This window comes from Vanellus vanellus, assembly GCF_965231255.1.
Source record: "Vanellus vanellus genome assembly, chromosome: 2".
Classification (NCBI taxonomy): Eukaryota; Metazoa; Chordata; class Aves; order Charadriiformes; family Charadriidae; genus Vanellus; species Vanellus vanellus.
The window spans coordinates 4,579,784-4,603,992 of record NC_138906.1 but is presented as its reverse complement, the minus strand read 5'-3'; the positions used below and the strand labels follow the sequence as shown (position 1 = coordinate 4,603,992).

The window sequence follows — 24,209 nt, the reverse complement described above, 5'->3', positions numbered from 1 at the left end:
AACAAGAAAACATTAGGTCTACTCTCCCTTGTCACTGGTTTCTCTTCAAGTATAAGCAAAATTACCACACAAGAATGAGGAAATGAATACAAAATTTCACTAGGTTTGGGATTCCATCATTATGGTTGACGTTACTTCAGTTTTTTGAAAGGGAAACATTGGCCCTCTGTGACAGATGAAATTCTTTACCAATATACATTGATACAGCTTCATTAGCTTTGACAGACCTGTACTTTATACACCAAAGCTGAACGTAGCCCATAAGCACTTGGTCTTTGGGTTTGTGTAGTATTGTTTGTCTTAAGATTTCAGTTCTAACAAACTAAAGAGAAATGGGATTAAGAAATCTCCATGTACTTTTCAGGTCAAGAATTAAGTGTTAAATCAAGGGTAAGAGAGGGGAAGTTTAGTACCGTTGACATTAGGCAGTGGTCCATAGTTTCATCTGCAAACAAAACAGCATCTTTGGTGAAAACAGCAATTGCTCTCAGGATAAAGGAGACAAACAGGTGCATATGGATGTAATTCCGTGTACAGTGGAATTTTCTGACATGGAAAGAGAAAATAAAAATCGTTCTTCAGGAGAAATTTCTCATGGTCTCATCAAAACTCAAACGGGAATACAGGGTGACTGCAGACACCTTCCAAAACAAATGACCTGTGACTATTTGAGAGGTAGCTAGACACAAGGGAGCAGAGCAGTTATTATCTGTTTAACCTAATCAAAGTGTTAGTATAATTGTCCTTGAATCACCACACATTTAAAGGAGATGCCAGGAGCAGAGAGTAACTCTGGGACTCTTGGGCTATATTGCAATAATGCCTTTTAATTATTCTAAATAGCATTTTTGTTGAACAAGCTTGCAAATAGGCTCTTCAGCCCCTTTCTGGCCAGAGGAAAACAGAATATTGAGTGGGTGCCAGTCGCACGTGGTGGGATGGCTGCCAGAGAAGTAGCTGCCTTACCTTAGACTGCATTTCCCTAGATCACAGAATCACAGACTGGTCAGGGTTGGAAGGGACCTCTGGAGATCATCCAGTCCAACCCCCCTGCCAGAGCAGGGGCACCTACAGCAGTTGCACAGGACACATCCAGGCAAGTTTGGAATGGCTCCAGAGTGGGAGACTCCCCCCCTCTCTGGGCAGCCTGTGCCAGTGCTCTGCCACCCTCTCAGGAAAGAAGTTCCTCCTCATGTTAAGATGGAACTTCCTATGGTCAAGTTTGTGCCCGTTTCCTCTTGTCCTGTCACTGGGCACCACTGAAAAAAAGACTGTTCTCATCATGACCTTGCACTGAAGGAATCTCCTTCAAAGTTTAGACATATCAGCCTCTTGGTCCTGGGTCCCTCTATAATTGACACGGCCTTTGAGACTGCCAATCCGCTCCAGTTCAGAAGCTGCTTCTATGCTCTGCACTCATATCTGCAGAGTAGCTTAAGGCTTTTGTCCAAGTACATTGGAACTAATCAAAACCAGGATCCATTTCCTAATGTTCAACATCATCAAACATGATATTTAAATATCTTTAAATCTCTTTCTATAGCTCCCAATTATGGAAGCAATGGTCTTTCACAGAGGGAAAGGACAGCTTAGAATGACCACAAGTTCAGAGCATAAACCACTCGGTTTCTGCAGAGCATGTCCTGCTATGCCCTGGAGAAATAGTTATTTTATATTAATAGGGGTAACAGGTTGGAGCATTTCCACTGTATGGTAAGATTGAAGACACTAAGACAAACTGCCCAGCCAGATGTATTTTTTAACATCTGAAAGGAAATGCCACAACATGAATAGAGAAGGACCCGTTGCCTTCAACATTGCAATATCTGAGAAGAGTTTGAAAAAATAAACCAAACAACAAAACCACAGAGGGTTTGAGAGGAATTAGGATGAGACTACTTTGACACATCCTGAAAAGAGACCAATTTATATTTTGTTACCTGAAGGCAGCAAAGACAATTAGAGCTGTAATGAGTGAAGTCACTGATGCTGCATAGCCAGCAGTGTAGACACGCCAAAATGCAGAATAATATGATTTCTATGAGAAAAAGAGAACACAGACCAATGCTGGTGGTTATGCAGCATGCATGCTGGTGTCCTTATTTCACTAAGATACATTTGCTCTCACTAGTCAGTCCCATCACCTATATATTGCTTTGCTTGCTTGAGATCTGATTCAGGTTTTTCCCTCCATCGCTAACACACCTTTTTTCTTTTGAATCCTACATAACCTTACACATGAGACAGGTTCTACCACTCACAGTCCCGTATGAAATAGTGACCCCTCTGAGCATGTCCAACAGGAAAATATTACTTTTATTAAGTAACTATGTTTTCTCATATAGCATGTCCAACAGGAAAATATTACTTTTATTAAGTAACTATGTTTTCTCATATAGGTACGTAAAGACTCTCGGGCACTCAAGTTTGCTGATGGGTGATTTGGGAATCCGTCACTTTAGACGTGGGCCAGATTCTGCTCTGTTTATCTCAAAGGTTGTTTCACCCAGATTTGATAAGTGTTAATTTTCATAAACAGCTATAGTTAAATGAGAAATAAAACTTTTGTAGGTGAGGAAACTGAAACACCAGGAAAGAGTCACATCACACTGTGAAGGTTGGAAAGTTAAAGCCAAGAAAATAATCTCATAGTCTTTCATCCTTTGCACAAAGAGTTCATTCATTAGTTGCATACTGTAACACCGTAAATTCTTTATAGTTCATTTGTTTGTTTGTTTTGCATTCAAATATCCTATGTCCCAAGAAAAATGAAGCCTAGCTTTAGCTATGCATTTTTTTTCCTGATTTACTACAAGATCACCTAATTATTCAAAAACCCAAGAAACGAAATGCTCTGAATCCAGGCAAATTTCCTCCTTGCAAATGCAATGGACACTTTGTTCTCTGATTGATCCAAACTCTGTTTATCCAAAAGGCAACAAATCTGGGTTGAGACAACCGATTAGCAATTTTAAGTAGATCCATGAATAAATCATGCAAACCTGACAACCTAGGAATCATCCTGGTGTTTCTGAACACCAGGCCTAATCTTTTATAAAGGTGAAATTTAGAAAATAGGTTCTTCAACTGAACAATGAGGTATTTCCATGCATTTTATCTGTTTTTGTAGGCAGTTGAATAAACAACAGTATATGCAGAAGACATCATATGTCCTCACTGCAAATACAAAATCAAAACCAAGTGGTTCTCTTAGCATATAAGTGGAATTCTTCTTACTGACTTCCCTATGTTTACAATGCAGTAGAACTTACCGATCTTATCTTCCTTTTACAGACCTTGTGGGTTTTGGAATAACAAATTAAACACAGCTGCAGCTCAGACATGAGCTCTACCCTGAAACCTTCCATAATGTTAAAATGTAAATATAGTCCCTTGCTTGCTTCCAGCCTAGGCCAGCTACAAACTATGCCTGGCTTAGCACAAGCCAGGGACTGCCGGGAGAAAGCCACCCTGGAGGGTAAGAGACTTCGTCTCTGGGGGTGAGAGCCATGCCATGGCAGCCGGCCCCAGGGCTGGAGAACTCTGCTCCAGAATACATGTTACCTTACGAGTCTTATATCCCTTCTCAACTATTTGCGTGGTTTCCAGCATCTTTCCTGAAATTTTTTCAGCGTTTATCTTTCTAGCCTCTCCACAGTGTAAAAAAGTACAAATATTCTTAATTTACAGTAGGGGAAGCTCCAGATATCTATACTGCATGTTACAGCTGTTCTTGAATTTCTAAGCTTATGAAGCCAAAAGGCTGAAGTCAATTGTGACTACACTTCCTAAAGATTGAGATACTTCTGTGCTTGAGCTGGCATGCCTGGAGAATCAAATGGTTTACTCTAGATAACACGCAGAGTATTAGTAATGACAACCCTCCTCACCTTTCTGTGTCTTGCTATGGCCTGTGAAAATTTACATTTTTCCAGTCATGACTGCACACTTACTATGATGAGCTATAGGAGTTAGTCTCTTCTTTCATAGATTGGAGGGAGTCCACTGCTTCTATCAAAGTACCATAACAGGAAGAGGAGGCAGTGATGTACCCCATCTTGCATTTGTGCAAGATGTATGAGCCTTGTCCAACGCAGACTGGAGATGAGGGGATGGAGACGCCTCTATTCTCTCTTGCTGCTACTGTCCCATTTAGCAAAGGTTGGGACTCAAAGGCAGAGACAGTGAGCATGTCTCTGTTAATCAACAAGCTTCAGCCACAAGGCAAAGTTCACCACTGAGGCAGTAACACCACCAATGCAGTGTGAGGCGATTCTTATTCTGGTGGCAGGTATGACAATGAGAAACACGGAAATTTAAATCATATGAAGATTTAAATGTGAGTGGAAAAGAAATGTTGCTGGAGCCTCACTGAACACCTCATGATGCTCTCCAGATAGGAAAAATAAAGGTTAATTTCCTACTCAACTGAACATCTAGGATAAAGTGTGAAAATACTCAATGGCATTCAAGCGTTCCCTTCTAGAGATGTGCATTCACCACCACACTATGAAGTAACGGAACCCTTTTCTCTCACTCAAAGAAAATCTGGAAAAACAAGGAACAGGAGGGGTCCAAAGGAATTTTCCTTGAAATATTCCCCACAGACAAGTTGGTAAGGCTTCCCTGGGAGATGGAAGCGTGATGTGGATTCAGATCACCTCTGTCGGAAAACCAAAGTCTTTGTTAGGCAGGAGAAATTAACTAATCATGAGTCTAATCATTAACACCAAGAGTAGACAACTGGATGGAGAGGAGAGTGCTACCTGCTACTCCCTTGCTCTATATTAAACCTACTTTGTTAAACGGGCTCTAAAAGGTTTGAGCTTAGCACGGAAGACGGGTAATTACTGAGTTCTGACAAGGCTCAGATGTGTGGGAGCATCCAAATACTCAGCACACTCTGAAGAGGGTGCTCTGGAGATGTCCACAAGCAGGAAATCAAAAACTCACCTGATCCTCAGGTCCTTTACTGGAACCTTCATCAAATCCACAGGCAACAGTGTATGGTGGGAATGGTTCTGACCAATATGCCTCCTGCGTACAGTTTCTCTGAAGGAAGCCTTTAATGGTAAAATATATCAGAGAATGAATTAAAGGGGGGAAGGGTGATGTGTTCGTTAAGTTTTGACAAAAAAAAGAACAAATTTTTATTCCTACTTTGATTCTTAATTTAGGCACTTACAGGTCTAGTCACGTTCAGCAAGATTAGCTATAGAGTTATAATAGTCTATATAACTACCACTTGAAAAGTTGAGACTTTGAGACCCAATTCATTTCAAGATGCAGTGGAACTTCTGCATTTCATCTCGGAAATTCATTCTGCAAATTCAATCTTTACACAGAGGAACTAAAATTATGCAGTCTATTGTGCATTTACAACATAATCTGTGCTTGTGGACACAGCCCTGAGCCACCTGATCTAACTTGGAAGTTGGATACAATTTTTGAACTTGGTCTTGCTCTGACTGGAGGATTGGAATAGATGACCTCAAGAGGTCCTTTCTAACACTAATTATTCTGTCACTTTATGTATCAATGATTCTGTGACATACTTATATTCCTTTATAACATCAGCAACATATAGTGCATAATTTTTAGACCACCAAAGAGACAATTCAGAACAGCATAACACAAAAAAAAATATTGTCAAATATTGATCACCATCCAAGATGTGTATCTGGATAACTACTTTATGTTGACTGACATAAGACAGCATTGTGAATCAGGAAAATAAGCAAGTTAGCGAAAATTTATGTATTGGAATTTATTTAAAAATACGTAGGGATAAAACAAATAGGAAAAAAAAAGTCTTGCCATGGATATTGGTGATTTCTTCAAAAAATCTCGGACAAGGAACTTTAACCACTTCCCCAAAAGTGGCTCTGGGCCAGCAGGTTAGACCATCCCAGTCTCTGGCACATCCTGAAAAAAAGGGGAATCTAAATAAAGAAACACACAGAGAACATCACACAGCTGGTCTTCCATAATGATACTGTCTGTGGCTTTCCCACTAATTCACATGCATGAAGAAGAGCCACAACAGCACATGCAGCTCTGCAAATGAAGGATTGTATTTTTTTCCTGTTCTCCTTGAATGCATCGTCACTCACATACGCACTTGGCATTCCGGCTGGACCTTCTCCCACCTTATCTCATGAGAGAACATACCTGAAATTCAAGCGGACACAATCTGAAAGTCAAATCAACTGGAGCTCTTTCTACTGTCAAAACAAAAGCCGATAAAATAAAAATATTGAATAATTATTAGCACTTGAGATTTCTCATTACTATTTTCAAAGTCTAACTGAAAAGCTTCAGACTTAAAAATTCATCCTTAGTCTCTTGATTCCATGCTTAAAGTCTACCAATTTCATATGACTTAAAGGAAATAATATAAGGGCTGAAGTCCTGTTCTTCAGCAATCAATGGGATTTTTACAACGGATTTCAACAGGGATTAGATTCATCCCAAACTAGAAGAACATCTCCCAGCACCATACAAAATAAATGTCATCAGGAGTAGGTTTGACTGGTTGGCGTTCACGAGGTTCCCTGAATCAGAGGTTGCTCGCTGATGATGCAGGTCATGTTACTAGCTATGAGTCCGATAAAAGGGTTTTCGGAAGTTGTAGTTAATCACAGCTTTGTCACAGATGCATCACATTGAAACTCAAGCTGTGGTCACACAGGGTCTGTTGGCAAGTGGGTGTGGGTGCAGCACAGAGAAATTATTGGCATGTAAAGGTGCCTGAACCAAGAAAAAAAGCGCCGCGCTGTAACTGAAACTAATCTCTAGATGGTCGTAAGGTGGACGTAAAGCAGTGCATGACTTTCATTTGGGAAGTGTTATTTTCTTTCACTGATTCTTTTCTGTTTCCTCTGTGACTAATGACAAGGCAAATCTAAAATTGTCAAGAGCTGAAATGTGGAAGCAATATTACGTGCCTGTAGCTGAGCAAAGTTACTCTCCGGCTCCTGAAAGGATAATCCTCGGAATCTCCCACAGCGTTATCCTCATATCACCCTTGGAAAAATGAAATTCCTGGTATCCCAAATTTGCCAGATGGGAAAATAGAAGCCCGGATTCATTATCTCTAATTTTGATCATCTAAAACACGTTAGCTAATCTTAGCTATGTTCCTGCTGAAAGAGACAGGGACTTCCAGCGCATGATTCATCCCATATATTGGCGGCTCCTTTCTGAGGACAGGATGAATCACTGGCTGCAAATACCTAGCTCTCTCTGATGATTATAGCCTAAACTAGGCTGCTAATTTTCAAATTAATAAAGTCAGGTAATTTGAGTCCCACTTAGAAATGCAGTGGCCCACACACTCAGACGTAGGGACTTAAAGGGTCCATCTTAGAGGGACTATAGTACCTTTGAGGAGATCGGTCTAAAAAGCTACCGTATTCGGCAATATGGGGTTAAAAACGAGAATCAGGTGACTTACGTAGAAGTGTTTTAAGTCTTAGATCTGGTTTCATTGTCAGTGACTTCTACAGTTTTATCAAAGAAACAGCTGAGTGCAGAGGCAGAAAGAGCATTTTACGCACCGAGGTTTCCAAGAGCCTTGTGATTGTCCAAGTCACCTGAGACTCCATAAAGAGAACTGCAGTAGGACTTGGATCAAGTAATGATGACCTCATAGATATTTAAGTCTTCTTCAGTAACCCAGAGCTCTTTTTTTTTTTTTTTTTTCTTTTAGACAATGGAGAAAAATAAGCATTTTTAGAGCTTGATTCAGTTGACCTATTTACACATCTACTTCAAGATGAGAGGAATTGCACCCTGGACTCTACTGATGACACTCATAAGACACTGCTCTGAACAAAAAGAATAATGTGGAACTACTTTAGATTAAACATTCTGCAACACAGACTAATTCCAGCATAGACTATCTGTGACTACTGAGAAGTAACTCCCTACAAATTGTGATCCTTCAGTCTGCCTTGTTCAGTTCCTGAAAGCTAAAATGCAAACTAGGGACTTTTGCCAGTTTTAGTCTAGTTTAAAACACCCCAGGTGAAATATTTGGGATAAATTGTTTTTCCAGATCTAATGTTTTATTTTAAAATATGTTGAGAAATGGTGTAAATACCAGAACAGGCTTTCAGTAAAGTCTTTCCATCTCTAGAGAATAAAAGGTGGAAAGCAGAGCTTTGAGAAGATCAGAGTTGACAAGGCTGAAGATTTTTGAGTCGTTTAACAGAACTTTGGGGGATTTTTTTTTTTTTTCTTTGAGTAGCCTTTCCTACAAAGAGGATTCCAAAATCATGTAATTATTTTTCTGGTAAAAAGAAAAATACTTGAAATGTCATACTGTAATACATGTAATAAATCATTATCCAAAACATCTAATTTTCGCCAGAACATTTTTGGGTGGGTTACTGGATGTTCCAACTGAAAAATGTGTCCAGGAGGTATTCCGGACTTGATTAAAGAGGAGGGAAAATACCACTAAAATAGAATAGGAAAGTACAAGAAGGATATCAGACATTAAAGTGATTGGCAAAGCTGCATAAAATTAAATAGGCAGATAAAGGAAATATCCTGGGGGTTAGTCTGTAGATTTTGATAGGCTGCTAAAGGCAGACTTCCAGGTGGTTGCAATACTTCTATTCATACTAAGCGCATGAGGCGTCTTTGTCTCATAACTCCTCTGTAGATAATGCACATCTGATAGTTCATGTAGCTGAAAAAATCTCACTGAGGTGGATTCATACTTTTCTAAGCAAAATTGGCCAGAAAAAAATATAACTGAACTTTTGAAAAGGTTTGAACATTTTGAAATTTCACTTTGAAAATATTTTTTTTACTTCATTTTAAAAATATTTTACAAGTTCTCTGAAATGTTCATTTTGATTTTCAAAATTTATAGTTGAGCACATACCAAACATCAAAACATCATCAAAACACCAGCAGAATAAATCTTTTCAAACAAAAAAGGAAACAAAGAACCTCCAAAAATGTAAAAGTAGAATATCTTTAAGTCAGTATTATTTCTTTTTTCTTTTATGTTTTTGCAAAGAACATTTTCACCAGAATGGAATGATTCTTAACACAATAGAATTTCAGCATGTGTTTCAGTGTCTTCTGTGGAAGCTTCTTGGGAGTTTTGGATATAAGTAAAGAACACGCCAAATACTTTAGGAATGTAAGACGTTCCAAGCAGGGTTTTCCTGCCCTAACCAAGCACCGAAACTTGTCAGGGTCTGACCTAATCATCGTAGTCTCATTCTGTAGTTAGTAAAGATAAATACTACTCCAGAGAGTGGTTAATCTCATTTTAAATAAACAGATGAACCAGAGAATGACACATGTTCTAGGGACACCCATCTTCCTCCAGTTACTTTAAGGGAATCTATGAAGACAAGTCCTGACTTAGGCACTGAGCTTTTAAAGATGTCTAAAATGAGATGAGGTGAACTCCCAGGCTATCAAAGCAGCACTTCGAACTATTAAGAAACCAAATAAAATTAGAAACAAATCTTGACTCGAGAGAACAAATGTTTGGCATTGTGTCCCTGAAATGTTATACAAGGGATATTCACATCAGAGCTTGACAACCAGGACAGTTACCTTTAAGATCAGATGAAACAGATTCATTTTTTTCTAAGCAGAGAGCCTCCTCTTTGACCACCTGCTGGAATATCTTGCATTCTGGATGGATTCCCGCAACCTCAGTGAGAGAAGGACAAAACAAACCAAGTTCTGTGATTATCGGAACAAGAAGAGCCAGGTTTCTTTCCAGTTTGTACCTTCTGGCCGACACTTTGAGGTCTAAGAATGTAAAAAACTCCAGCTAAAGATTTTTCTGCAAATAGGACATGTAATTGGCAGAAGGAGGCTGTGAGCTCGTATATTTATCAATTTGTATACGCGTCTGGATACACATACTCATATGGATTCTTCAGTGTGTCATAATAGTCAAGTTCATGTAGCACCTCTTCTCCAATCTGGACATTCATCTCACCTCTCCTATAAACCTGTTTTCCACAAAACTCAAATGGATTTCACAGTCTTTGGATCTCCACCTCTTTGTCAACTGGCCAAAATTGGACAAATCCGTCAGCTATGGGGATATTTGGACTGAGTTGCCCAAACATATGTGCAGTCTGAACATATACGTATTTCTTCCCTGTAACACAAATAAAAATACATTTCTTTAAATATACATGTTGGGTCTGTTTGTTTGGGTTTTTTTTTAGTTAATTATTTTGATTGTTCAGAACTACCTATTGACAAAATATTCATAGAATCATAAAATCATAGAATGGTTTGGGTTGGAAGGGACCTTGAAGATCATTGCGTTCCAACCCCCCTGCCCTGGGCAGGGACACCTCCCACCAGCCCAGGTTGCTCCAAGCCCCATCCTACCTGGCCTTGAACACCTCCAGGGATGGGGCAGCCACAGCTTCTCTGGGAAACCTGGGCCAGTGTCTCCCCACCCTCAGAGTGAAAAATTTCTCCCTGATATCTAATCTAAATCTCCCTTCTTTCAGTTTAAAACTATTACCCTTCATCCTATCACTGCACTCCCCGGTAAAGAGTCCCTCCACATCTTTCCTGTAGCCCCTTTAGGTACTGGAAGGCCCCTATAATGTCTCCCTGGAGCCTTCTCTTTTCCAGGCTGAACAACCCCAACTCTCTCAGCCTGCCCTCATAGGAGAGGTGCTCCAGCCCTTGGACCATCTTTGTGGCCCTTCCTATTTTGATTCCTGGGAGATCCTAAGAATCAAGGTTTCTTAATTGGAAGAATTAGCCCTAGAGGTAACAAGAAAGTCTTAATTACTCTTCAGGAAGGTGTGCCTACTCTGCTTTGATGCTGATACTATTACAGTGGGCTCTGGTCTTCTTTGAAACCTTGAGATTACTGAGAGAACATAGGGTAAGATCTTCCCTTCTGAATGCAGTTGGTATAATTATAAAAATAGAAGCAATAAATAGAAGCAGAAGTTTTATGTACATTTGGGCTTCAATAAGAAATACTGAAGTCCATGAATTTAGAGAAAATAGAAAAATGGTAATGTTGGCCATAGTTTAATCTGAAGGATTACAAAATTTTATCAATATATTATCTGAGGATGCTACACACTCTTTAGAAAGAGGCACTGTTTCCATTTTATCAGATGAAAAAATAAGAAAAAATTAATTACTTCTTTTGGGAGCCTAAGGAGTGATATTTACCTCACAGATTAAGTTATCTACTTTTAAACAACTAAATGGATTTCTAGACATCAGTTGTTAAATAGGGTCGAGATTCATCTTCTTAAGTACAGACACTTAGTGTCATTTAGGTGCTGTAATGTATCAGCTCGGTCTCCATCTCCCACTTCAGAAAGTTTCGTGTCCCCTGTAGTCCTGCATCTTATCTGCTGTGTTTGTGAAGATGTTCCTAATACCCTGGAATATCCCAAAATGATTGGGAGAAAATTCTGAGAAAGAATCTCCAATATCAGTGTCTACATGTGATCTTGTTATCTGAGCTTCTTTTGCAGTCCATGGAAATTTAAGGGATGCCTCACTCACCCGGGAACGGTTAGCGCTGTTTGGGATGCTATCGGGTATCTCAGCCCTCTTGTGTAGATTCTGCATTAATTTTGCCAGCCCTATGTAGAAGTCTCAAATGCATGATTTGATGTCTCAAACACTTCCACCCACTCATGCCTACGTAACTGAATTAAACCGGGAGTCAATAGAGTCAATAAAGTCCAGAAAGCAACTGAACTGTATTCAAACAAGTGAATACAGCACAAAAGCCTCCTTTGGGATATGGATCTTCAAGACATAGGGAGTCTTACACGGAACAGAGCAGAGGGTTTGCTCCTTTGCAAGCTATGTTATTCAAGGCAAAGCCAGCGGCTCAGGGGGTAGTGATTTTAATTGAAATGATGGATTGAAGGCTTTCTGAGACATTTCTGAGGAAGGCTGTAGGCCATTCTAAACCTCTAATGACTTTGAAAACACAGTGCAGATGAAAACTTCACTGCTATATTGCCTTTTCAGTCTCAGGAAGTTGATTTATTGGCCCTCAGAATGTTTTCAGTGAGCAGTGCAAGCAGGACTTCTTTTAGCCTCCACAGAAACTTCACTGGAAGTCATGAAGACTATTACATCTTAGCAATAATATCTGCCTAAGGGAAAAAAAAAAAAAAAAGTAGAACACAATTTTATCTTTAAAAACCTTTAAAAATTCTGACTACATTTGGGCTTTAAAGTAGCATAGACAGACTGCTTTTAATTATGAGGCCCTAGAGATGGTTCATACATCCTAATATTAGAACAGAAAGAGGATTAAGGACACTGTTTGAAAAGAAAATTAAGACATGGCTTTTTTCATGCATTGTACTCCTCCAGTGGGTAATTTGAAATACATTTCATAAATCAGCATGAGTGACTCTTAAAATAGTACTTCTTGCTGATCAACTATAGTAAAACAATGCTGAAATGAAGTCTTTCAGATATTAATAGGATCCCTGCTCGTTGCTTTACATTTTAACATACATTTCACTTTGCATTCATACATAACAAACGAATGGTTTAAGTAGTAGTAAGAAAATGATTGCTACATAAATCTCTCACTATTTCAGTTTAAAAAGATGGATTCAGCTGGATAAGAAAGAAGTAATTTATCTACTTTCTGGAATTTTTGGACTCAGTTACTGTTGAGAAACTTTACATTTGGAATATTCTTAGGCTTGATCTTTAAAAGCCGTGACAACTTGACATGATGCTATACAACTTACCATCTATACTGAGTCCTCTGGTAAAAGGCTTGAAAGCAACATCCAGTCATAACCCAAAGTGAAATCAAACTATGAAAGGTGATTCTAAATGTCTTTGAGAAACAAGCACTCGGAAGAGATGGGTTAACTTAACTGCCACCTCATGCCAGAGGTGCTACGAGTGGTGGAAACAGGCACATAATCAGTTATGAAAAGTTTCAGAGGAGGAAGGGTGGTCTTTCTCCAAAAGTCAACTTAACCAACATACACAGCTGGTGCAGGTGGGACATAAATGAGGGACTAAGCAGCTGAGCTCTCCCAAATGGGACATCAAACGTTAAACGTGTGCGCCAGACTGCCTGCTGCTCAAAGTAGGCTGCATCTCCTTTTTTCTCTCCTTTGGTAAATCGACACCTGCAGAACCGTACCCTCAGTCACCATAACTCAGCAGAGATGTACCGAAATCAGCGCAGTGCTGTTCATTTACAGTGGCCGGGGAAACCCATACCCTGCTCGCAGGGAAGTTGTACTGCTTTGGTTTTACACAGGGCAGAGAAATTGCTCTAACAGATCAGATTCCTACTCCACATAGTCCAGACTTCTATCTCTGAAAACAGTGATGAATCACAAGAAAACAAGATTTTATGATTTATTCTAGAAATCCTGACCAGCTACTGGTGATCCTCACCAATGGCGAGGCTGTAGTCAATCGCACTACCACCGATAGGTAAGCAATTAATTGTCATGCTCACATTTTGTTTGCTGCCGGGTTACTGGATTTGGGGCGAGCCACCAGAGCTCAGGTTTTTTGTTACAGGGCAGAGCATAAGTTCCATATTACTGACACTTCAGTGTTTGAAAATCAACATCAAGTGCAATTGCAGATGTAACCTCCAGACTATCCCATAAGAAGCAAAAATGAGGCTAGTGTTGTTAACTTACAATCATGTAGCCTTACTGGAAGTTATCTTAGTGTTAAAAAAAAAAAAAAAAAAAAAGAAAAAAGAAAAAAGAAAAAAAAATGACACATGTACAAGAAACTGAGAACAGTGATGATGCTCCAATTTGTTGGTTTTCCTCAGGCTTTGAGAAAAAGAAAGACATTAAACCATTTTACAGTTAAAGAAAAGCCTTCTGGGCAGAACATTACTTGTGATTTGTTGGCTATGACTTACTTATTTTTTGTTATTAATCTCACAATGCCTGGAGAGAAAAGTGCATGTTGTTGCTGTAATCTGCCTACAATAGTTAGGTGAAGGGGCTTTCTAGAAAACAGGGGCTCTGCATTTGTTGCAGAGACATAGTATTGCAATTTGGGACGCATCTGCTGTAATGACTGAGATCTTGTAGGAAACTAGTAGCTCCTGTTCACCTTCGAAAAGGATAATTTAGGAACCGAAGCAAAGCAGACATTTCTGAGACAGGAATGTCCGATGTGGCAGAGTCTTCCTTGTCACAGTAATAAGGGTAAGAGGCTGATTTAAAATGCTGTTTCTTGGATCAACATTTCCTAGTAGCTGGGCAGGAACCCGGCATGAACCTTACTGAAAATTGCAGTGAGGTGCCTTCACCCCAAGGCACATACAGAAAATTTAGAGGTTTCTTGCAGTGTTGTAGACATGACTCAAGGAACAGAGCTCTGCGTTGCTGAGCATCATAACACGAAGATCTTTTTGCTGCCTTGAACATCAGTGACCAGCCAAAATTCATAGAAGCATTTTAACTCTAAGTCCTAACCACTGAAACAATCTTGCCTGGAACAAAATAATCACAGTGAACTTTAAAAATTTACCTACGACAGGGACAGGCATGCTAAAAACCTGAGACAGATTTTGGGTTTACACTCGCTTTTAGACTTCCTTTTCTTAACATCTGTACGGTTATTACATTGAAACCTCAAAGTGGCATACTCACTGGTAGTAAATATAATACTGCTTTGTATTTCCTCTGTTACATGGTAATTTATTTATTTGCCCAAATCTGAACAGAAAAATCAAGCTAACAGCACTTTGAGGTTTGCTTTACTCATGTTGGTCAACATCAGACTTAGCAAGCACGGGGAAGAGAATTTTTCTAGCACTGTCCTCATGCTGTAATTAGTGCAACTTAATCAAAAGTAATCTTTCCTGAGAGCCCATCGATAGATGGTGCCCCTAGGCTGTTGTGGTGGTAGAAAAACGGTAACTTAGATGTCTCATGAAAGACACATCTTCACTCATTAAGAAGTCCATTAGCACACTTGGTGAAAAGTAGAGACGTGTTCTATGCTCTCTGAAAACAAGGGAAGTGCTTCAAAGCTGGGCATCAAATATATTAGTCACTTTTGAAAAAGCAATTCAATGGGATCAAAGAGCCAGAAGGAAATTGGTAACACTTAGTCTTTCTGAAAATTAATCAAAAATCGAAGAAATGCTGAACTCATTGGCAAGGTGGGAAGGTTTCAAGAACTTGAAGGGTCTTTCCAGTGATCCTGCTTAGTTTCCAATGCCGTGCGATCCCAAAACCTCACAAATAGGTTGCGCGTCAAGTGCATAAATCATTTACTAAGGATATTCATCACTGTTCTTTTGCCTCTGTCTCCACAGCTTGCATTCGTGTCTCAGATCTCATCTCAGATCTGCTCTGAAATCATCTCTGTACTCCCTGTTCTCCCTGTCTGTGCTTCCCCTATTCTGTTTTTTGATATGACTCTGGTGCCTGAATATTTTAGCTCTCCCTTATACAAAACCGGAGTTGTCTGCCATTCACATCACACGCTGACTCCCAGCTTGGAGGATTAAAACTCACCTGGTATTTTAGGATACAGAAAGGTACAGCAGAGACATTCAAAATTCCTGCCCATTTTTAACTGTGGAATGACGTGCTCAGCTAGTCCTGAAAGTTGGCCAGTGATGCCAAAGACACAGCACAGAGAACCAGGATATGCTCTGAAATGCATACATTTTTTTCAGCTGGAATTTTAATGAACCGGAAAGGCTAATAGGATGGACGGAGGTTCATGAAAAATGTTGAACATGGGTTGAATAACTGAAGAAGACAAAGAAAACCTCAGCCTCAGGTTGCCCAGGGAGGCTGTTGAGGCCCCATCCCTGGAGGTGTTCAAGGCCAGGCTGGACGTGGCCTTGGGCAACCTGGTCTACTGGGAGGTGTCCCTGCCTATGGCAGGGGGGTGGGAACTCGATGATCTTCAAGGTCCTTTCCAACCTAAACCATTCTATGATTCTGTGATTTTTCATAAACTTCTCAGTCTATTGAGTATATCTTGTCAAAACCTTCCATAAGGCCCATCTCCTGCGATCTGCTTAACTCCTTTCTCAAAAAGCCAAGTGCTAATTAGAAAGCTTCGAGGCTGGGAAGTACAGGTCACTGAAGTCAGGGCCAATTTTCTTATGTGCTTTGAAGGGAGCTGGGACTAGCCTCGAGCTCCATAAGCTCTTGTCCATTTCAGCACAGCCACATTCACAATCACCGTATTAATGATATTCCTATCCGCTGTGCCCTATAAGTAATTCTAGGATATATATAAGGTAATATATGTAGTAGTATGCTCTGTCAGAAAACTACAAGGAACTATAAAGAATAGCCAAAGATTTCTTCTGCAGCAAAAAACTCCACCGCTCAAATACGCTTGTAAACACAGACGAGCATCCACTTTGTTTCTACCATATCCAAGCCATTTTTACCACTCTTGATTTTGACCGACTGTAAAGCATGAGGTCACCACAGCAGTGACATGACTCCAGTCACCAGCAACATCTCTAGTTATCATAGGAAATCCTGCCCTCAACTTGCAAGTTCTGACATAGTCTTGATCCCAGAAGCTTTCATCCCCAAAGGTAAAGACCTATTTCCAATCTGTCTCTTCAGCCAGCTAAATAGATTATTTCAGGAGTCTTTTTCACTGAAAATGACTACCTAGAGGACATTTTCAGTGTTTGTTTTCTCTTTCTAACTCGATTACCTATGGAACAAGAGAAGCTGAGACGCTGATTGCCTTACAGTCATTTAGAGGAATATCTTTTCAAGATTGTTTTTAAGACATTGGAGTAATGCTTGAATACTCCTCTGTGTATTGGATTGTATTTATCTGACTGTATTTAACTGCGCAGCCTTATACAGCACAGTACTTGCTACACATACATATCCATATATATCAATATATGTATTTGCTCATAGGTATTCTGCATGTAAAAATACAGCCATACTAATTTATTTTGTTTATAAACTCTATGTAATTAGTATTATCTTGAGAAAAATGAAAACGAATTTATTAGGTCTATGCTAAATTTGGTAGAGCATTTAATTACCACGAACACTTAAAGAATAACAGAACAGTAATAACTGAGGATCCTCATTTTCTGCTATTGCAAGTATTCCTCCAAATTAAAGAGAAATTTCTCCCTTTCTGCACATGTAGCAAGTTTGCCTAGAGGTGGGGTTCCCGTCACTTAATCCCAAAAAACTGAAACCTAGATGTCAAAGTCCATCAGCAAGTTCACTCAACTGGAGCCATATCCATTGTTCTTGGAGTGTTTCCACCTCTTCCCGGTAGTATTGAAGACGGTGAAATGCGTAGCTTTAGACAAGATTCCCAGTTTTAGACAGCTAATTTTAGATGATTAATCTAAACTCCCCCATCAAGCCTCCCTTAATGATCACTGAAGGCAGACAAGCAGTTCCAGGGAAGGATTCCTCCTACCTCTCTCAGACACCTATTTGAGGACAGTGACTCACTGTACAGGAGCCCGTCTCCCTCCATTAACTCCCTCCAGGCTAACGAAACGCCTAAACAGACTGATTCTTCCACACCTCCTGTTCCCTATGGAGGGCAATGTAAGGCCCGCAGGGACCAAATCCCTCGAAGAGCCATGTACCTCCCTCCAATGCAAATTAGCTAATAGCAGCTATATCAGAAATTTAGGCACCCAGCTCTGTTTTATTGGGAGCCCAGCATCTTGCCATGGATTTGGGTCCATATGCCTGTTACCACAAGAAACGCTACGTTAAAGCAAATGTATAGTGCAGTGATAACCCTTCTACGTTTCCGTTCTCATTCCATTCATTAGATCAGACTGAACCCCTTCCCCAGAAATGTGAGAAGCTGTTACGTGTTTGAAGAAGAAAGCAGTTTAGCTCGGCAGGAAGGATAGTGAATGCGGAGTCTTTTCTGTTCCCTGTCCTCTGTTTCCTGAGACTCTGAACCTTTTAAGACAGGAAAAGTCATTTTTATGCATTTCAGCACTCGCTGCTCCCTGTTCCTTGTCACTTACAAGCAAATGGTAATTTTTAATGTCAAGGACTCTGCTCTGCGAGGCACAAAGTATATCCTGCAACATACAGCTCCCTGTGGAGCTGGTAGGAGGTAAAAGTACCCAGTTTCACAGAGGAAGTTTTCAGGATTACCCTTCTGGTTTATTTCCATACCTGAATAATGAATTATTTGCAGAATCCACACTAGCATTATTCTCCTGCTCTGACACGAGCCTTTGAAATATGAAAGAACCCTTTACTCTATAGATCCTATGGGGCTCTGGCCTTCCCTGACTGTCTAACTTTGGGTGCAGAGCTTCCCAGGTAGAGGCACGGAAACCACTGACATTTAGAGCACTGACTCTTACCAGACATGTAGTTGGAGTTCATATAAGAGCAATAGTTTGAGGCCAAAAGCTACGGGGAGCCCGCAGTTTGTAGAATTTCTTTTATTATGGGCACAGTCTGCTGCAATATGCCAGAACATTAAAATAACGCGTGGCAGCCCACAGATGTGCGCGATACATCACTTCGGGATAGCTCCGCTCTGCTGACAGCTGCAAGAATAAGTTGTGCCTCTATTATGTGTAAAAAAGGTAGAGCAGATGCCAAAGCCACTCTACCTGTAGCAGTGTAACACTTTAGGTTGACTAGTTTGCCCTGAAAGAAGGGTACTACACATGATAATAACTATACGTGACAAGGTTTACATAGCAAGGACCTATATCTTATCACTTGTACATAAAGCTGTGTAAATATAGAGGAAAAAAAAACAAATTCCAAAGGATGTGAGGTGCAGGTGTGAGAACATACATCACATCTTTCACCTTTTAAAACCAGAGGGTTAAGAGCAGTCTGTGACCATCTTGGCTCTCACTGTCATCACTGGAAGAAAAGAGGCCTTAGAGGAGCACTCACCCCATCTGTCTTTCTCAGGACAAGATGAGATTCCTCCTGGGAAGGTGATTGTCTCCTCCTTGGCTACAGCGGGACCCTGAGTCCCAGCCTGCACTGGACATTTAAGTGTGAAATGGCTAAAGTTATAATTAATGAGTCCCTGACAATCACACCCATAGAAAGGCTTCCAAACGCTTCTCCGAGGCTGAAGATTGAGGGCAAAGAGGATCTATGACTGTACACTATGACTTACACTTAGCTTTTGCTAACCAGCCCGGGCAATGCCAGCAGCCCAGCACAGGGCTCAGGGAGGGATGTACGTGCCTGAATTGTGTTTCTGTGCTCACACATCTTCCCTGATGCTGATTGCTACAATCTCACCTGCCGCCTCCAGTACACAGCAGACACAAGAGGGTTCATGCTCCTGCTTGGTGATATTTTAAGCAGATGCCTTCAGCAGTAAAAACATAAGTGCCCTCTCAAAGAGGTAGATGTCCCAAATCCACCAGGAGAACTATTCCTTTTTAGTTACCCTCCTTCTTCAGCAAAGTTGCCTTTCTCAGGACAATTGGGACCACAAACCGTTCCTTTCTGTCTCTCTAAACACATGCTACAGCTATTCTGATTTAGGGATGCTTTTCTGTCCTTTGGAAACTGCAATTCTAACGAATGGAAAGGAAAAGACATTTATTAATAGCATCTTAAGGCTGGAAAATTTTAAAGAAAAGAGCTGAGTCAAACCTCTAACTCGCAAATTATTTTTTTTCTTTCCTCCCTTTTTACACCCTCACCCCCCCCCCTTTTTTTTTCTTTAATCCTTTCCTGTTTTTTCTTTCTTTCTACCCACTCCCTGTTCCGAGAAAAGTTCGCCTCTGTGGACATCCCCCTTCATACCCCCACCCCCCCCCCCCGGCATCCTGCAGGGCAGCTGCAGAGCCTTCCAGCTGTGCCCAACAGTGTCAGGAGCCAGATGTGCAGTACCCCACCTTCTCCTCCCTTTATCCCTCCCTCTTCCTTCCCTCTCCCCCCCACCCCCCAGCCCCAGCGGGACCCCTCCGGGCACTCACCAGCGGCAGCAGCAGCCAGCGCAAACTTCGCATCCTCCGCAGCAGCCGCCGGGTCCTCTCCGCTCCCTCTGCCTCCGGTGAAGCTGCCAAAAACCGAGGCTCAGCCCGCCCCTACCTGCCCAAGACCCGCCCCCGGAGAGCCTCGAACCTCCTTCCCCGGCCGCCCGGGGGGACCTCCTGGGGGAACCCGGCACCTTCTCACCCCCGCAGGACCAGGCTGGCAGCGGAGGGAGGGAGATTACAGAATCACAGAATCACAGCACGGTCAGAGTTGGAAGGGACCGCTGGAGATCATCCAGTCCAACTCCCCCTGCCAAAGCAGGTTCACCCAGCGCAGGTTGGACAGGAACGCATCCAGGTGGGTTTTGAATATCTCCAGAGAAGGAGACTCCACAGCCTCTCCGGGCAGCCTATGCCAGTGCTCTGACACCCTCAAAGGAAAGAAGTTTTTCCTCATAGAATCATAGAATGGTTTAGGTTGGAAGGGACCTTGAAGATTATCGAATTCCAACCCCCCTGCCATAGGCAGGGACACCTCCCACCAGCCCAGGTTGCTCTAAGCCCCATCCAGCCTGGCCTTGAACACCTCCGGGAATGGGGCAGCCACAGCTTCTCTGGGCAACCTGGGTCAGGGGCTCACCACCCACAGAGTGAAAAATTTCTTCCTAATATCTAATCTGAATCTACCTTCCTCCAGTTTGAAGACATTCCCCCTCGTCCTATCACTACATGCCCTTGTAAAAAGTCCTTCCCCAGCTCTCCTGTAGCCCCTTTAGGGACTGGAAGACCACAGTAAGATCTCCCTGGAGCCTTCTCTTCTCCAGTCTGAACAACCCCAACTCCTTCAGCCTGTCCTCATAGGAGAGGTGCTCCAGCCCTCTGATCATCTTTGTGGCCCTCCTCTGGACCCACTCCAACAGGTCCATGTCTTTCCTATGTTGGGGACTCCAGAGCTGGACACAGTAGACCATGTTCAGACAGAATTTCCCATGTTCCTGTTGTACCTGTTGCCCCTTGTCCTGTCACTGGGCACCACTGAAAAGAGTCTGTCCTCACCCTCTCGACACCCGCCCTTTAGATATTGATAAGCATTGATGAAATCCCCTCTCAGCCTTCTCTTCTCCAGGCTAAACAGACCCAGGTGTCTCAGCCTTTCCTCATCAGTGAGGTGTTCCATTCCCTTGATCATCTTTGTAGCCTCCACTGGACCCTCTCCAGCAGTTTCCTGTCCTTCTTGAACTGGGGAGCCCAGAACTGGACACAGTTTCTCCAGTACGCGCCTGGGATTTTGGACCCACCTCTATGAACCCATCCTCTGGTCTCCCACTGCAAAACTGTGGGGAGCTGGAGCACCGACTGGTCTTTTAGGGTATATTTGGAAACAGATGTTCTCTGTGAGAGAAGAGATGATGGATTCCCCCCTCCTTCTGCTAACAGGCCCATGCTTGTGCATGGTGGCAGCAGATCTTCAAAGAATCTGGCTTTTCAGTGGGTCTGGCAGTGTGGTGTTCCCTGGGGACTCTTAGGGATGGAGTTTCTGGGGTTTGGCATCCCTCTCATCTCAGATAGAAAATTTTGAGCAGTGACAGGGGATTTCACCGACAAACTGCTTAAGGTCTTTATGGCCCTTGTTTAGAAAGATGCCTCAAATGTAGCTTTATTTCTTGGTGCAATAGGTAAAAGCTAAAGCCCTCTTCTGCCTACGACTTGGATTTTGTGGGGAAAAAATAAAGTAAAAAAAAAAAAATTACAGCAATTTTTTAAATGTCAGGTTTCATAGACACCACTTCTGGGGTTTGCCACAGTAAATATTGCACCAAGCTATTTTCAAGGTTTGGGAGAGCAGGAATTGTGGCCATGACAAAAGCATTTTTTCTTGATAAGATTTAAGGGTCTTTTCATATCCTGTTTATCATTCATTATTTCCCAATGGTGTTAAACACAAGAGTTCTGTATAGTTAGAGAAGATCCAGGGCTCACCTAAGTTACCCCAAAATAGGAAATATATATTTTTGCAGCTTTCTTCATAAGTTATCCGCTCTCTTACGAGTCCTGTATCATGTTTTCCAGCTTCACCCAAATTTTTCATATGTACAAGGACACTCTGAGTGTCATTCCTTACTTATGTTTAAGAAACTGAGTCATGTCAGTGGTATCTATTAATTCCTCTCTTTGCACCCTGATAGTCCTGACCAAATCACTCTTTTGTAACGGGGATGTAGGCAATTTGTACATGTGTGGACAGCTGTATTAAAATGCTGAAACGTGTGTGTTTTGTACCCCACCTTAGTCTGGTAAATCAAAGAAAACTGGGTCTAAAATCAAATAGTGTCCCCAGGCTCACGCTAGAGAGACAGTCAGTCCTACAACCTGTGCAGAATAGAGAGGGGGATGAAGGCATAGATTTGTAACCTAATAGTCATTTGCCTCCCTTTTTCTATATGTTTGTCTTCCCTTAGTGCATAATGGCATCTGATCACTTATCTACAAAGATAAGCCTCAAATGCTACTCCAAAAATCAAGTCTATTAAAAAAAAAAAAGAGATTAAAACCTAAAAATGTCATTTGAAGTATGATTTTGACTGGTTTTTCCCACCTGTAATGGTTGAGTTAAAGCTGTGGTCAACTCTCATTAGTCAATAAGGTGGTTATCATCACACTGGAATAATTTTTAGGATCCCACTACAAGGCAGGCATCACATGGTGTCAAGCACTTCCTAATTCTAATGCAAAGAAAAATGCAAAGTAAAGGCCTATCAAATACCCTCAGGATAGGAACAGATTATAATTCCTGCTGAACAGGATTCAACCAACTTGAGTATACGACATCATGGAATAACAGAATAATTTAGGTCAGAAGAGACCTGTGGAGATCTGTCCCCAGCCATCTCCTCCCCTCAAAATAGCTCAAATTTCAAAGCCAGGCCATGTTGCTCAGGGATTGGGTTGCTGCATTTTAAAAAAAAAAAAAAAAAAATTGCTTTCAAGAGTCACACTGTAAACACAAAAATGCAATTAAATTAATATCAGCATGACATTCCAGTCCACAACATTTCAACTGGATCCCATTATTTGAGGCCTCTCAGGTCACTTTAATGAAGTCCTTTTGGCCATCATAACCAGTCTCCCAGTGTGGAGCAAGACCAAGTGAGAACCATTTTTTTGGGGGTAGATTTTTGGTAGTTTCTTGACATGGCCCTTCATAAGTGGTCCTGAGGAGAAGGCATTGCTTCTTCGAGCAGACACGGTCTCACAGTGCTTCCTTCCTTATATATTTTCTCTCCTCCACCTGCTTTTCCTCTCTGATCTCCAGCTGATCTAAAAACCAGGCCACATTCCAACCCTTGAACTTTAAATTAATTAGCTGGAAACTCCTCTTGTAAGAGTTTTTGTCCATGCTAATAAAGAAAACAAATCCTGCTCTTACTGGGTTTTTGTAACATCTCACTGTAGTTAATGTTATAAACCTCACCTACAGTAAAGACTCTGAGTTCCTCAATCTACTTTTATACCTTCATTACTTTAAACAGCTCCTTTTGTAGGCTAAAACTTTATTTAGGCTAAAATCTAATATCTGTTTATCATATTCATTTACTTTATTTATTCTAGTCTCGGTTATTTCTCTCTATGTACCCAAAGAAGATCCAATAATGAAATAACACAGGAAAGTAACCATACGTCTCTCAATCTCTTGTATGCTGTGATGCATTTTGCTCCTTTTTATCACAAAATAGTTCCTTGATGGATAAGATGGCTATAACTACGCAATTAGGGTGGGTATTTTTTCTTCAGCAATTATAGGATAACTAGTCTAAGACAAGAACGATCTGTTTTCCTACTGCTCTACATCACCAACCTGAGCTCAGAATATAATTCTGACGTTCATAAAAAGGTCCTCTTGTTAGCATCAACAAGCAATCTAGCCATCGTGATGGTAGGAAACTTAATCAATGAAGCAATAGACCTGAAATTCTTCCTGATCCCCATCGTGGATATTCTGAATCAATTGATGCCATTTAATGAAAATGACTTGACATTTACAGAGCTGCTTAGAACCTTCGCAGAAGCTGAAGAATGTTTTTTGATACCTTATGCTACCCGAATAAGGCTTTCCCATACCAAATATCTTTCTGAAATGCAACTGAGTTTCCCCTGTGTGCGTATACGAGCACCGCCTTAGACAACAGAAGTAGAGTGCATCAGCACCACATTGAATATGAGCCATCAGCCAGAGAATAAAGGTGAATCTAATGACATCTCTAAA

At 41.2% G+C, this 24,209-nt stretch overlaps 1 protein-coding gene across 1 annotated transcript in view; it reads right to left on the bottom strand.

Moving 5' to 3' along the window:
* Positions 1–19,981, bottom strand: part of LOC309669424 (vasoactive intestinal polypeptide receptor 1-like) — a gene marked incomplete at its 3' end in the record, with an annotated part of 28,808 nt that extends 8,827 nt beyond the window's left edge. The window contains exons 1-6 of the mRNA XM_082480081.1: positions 19,946–19,981; positions 9,586–9,685; positions 5,818–5,925; positions 4,954–5,063; positions 1,941–2,038; positions 414–546 (exon numbers count right to left, since the gene is read on the bottom strand). Coding sequence (XP_082336207.1) covers positions 414–546; positions 1,941–2,038; positions 4,954–5,063; positions 5,818–5,925; positions 9,586–9,685; positions 19,946–19,978 — 582 coding nt within the window. The 5' untranslated portion in view covers positions 19,979–19,981. The remainder of the gene's footprint in view (positions 1–413; positions 547–1,940; positions 2,039–4,953; positions 5,064–5,817; positions 5,926–9,585; positions 9,686–19,945) is intronic.
* Between the last annotated feature and the right edge of the window lie 4,228 nt (positions 19,982–24,209).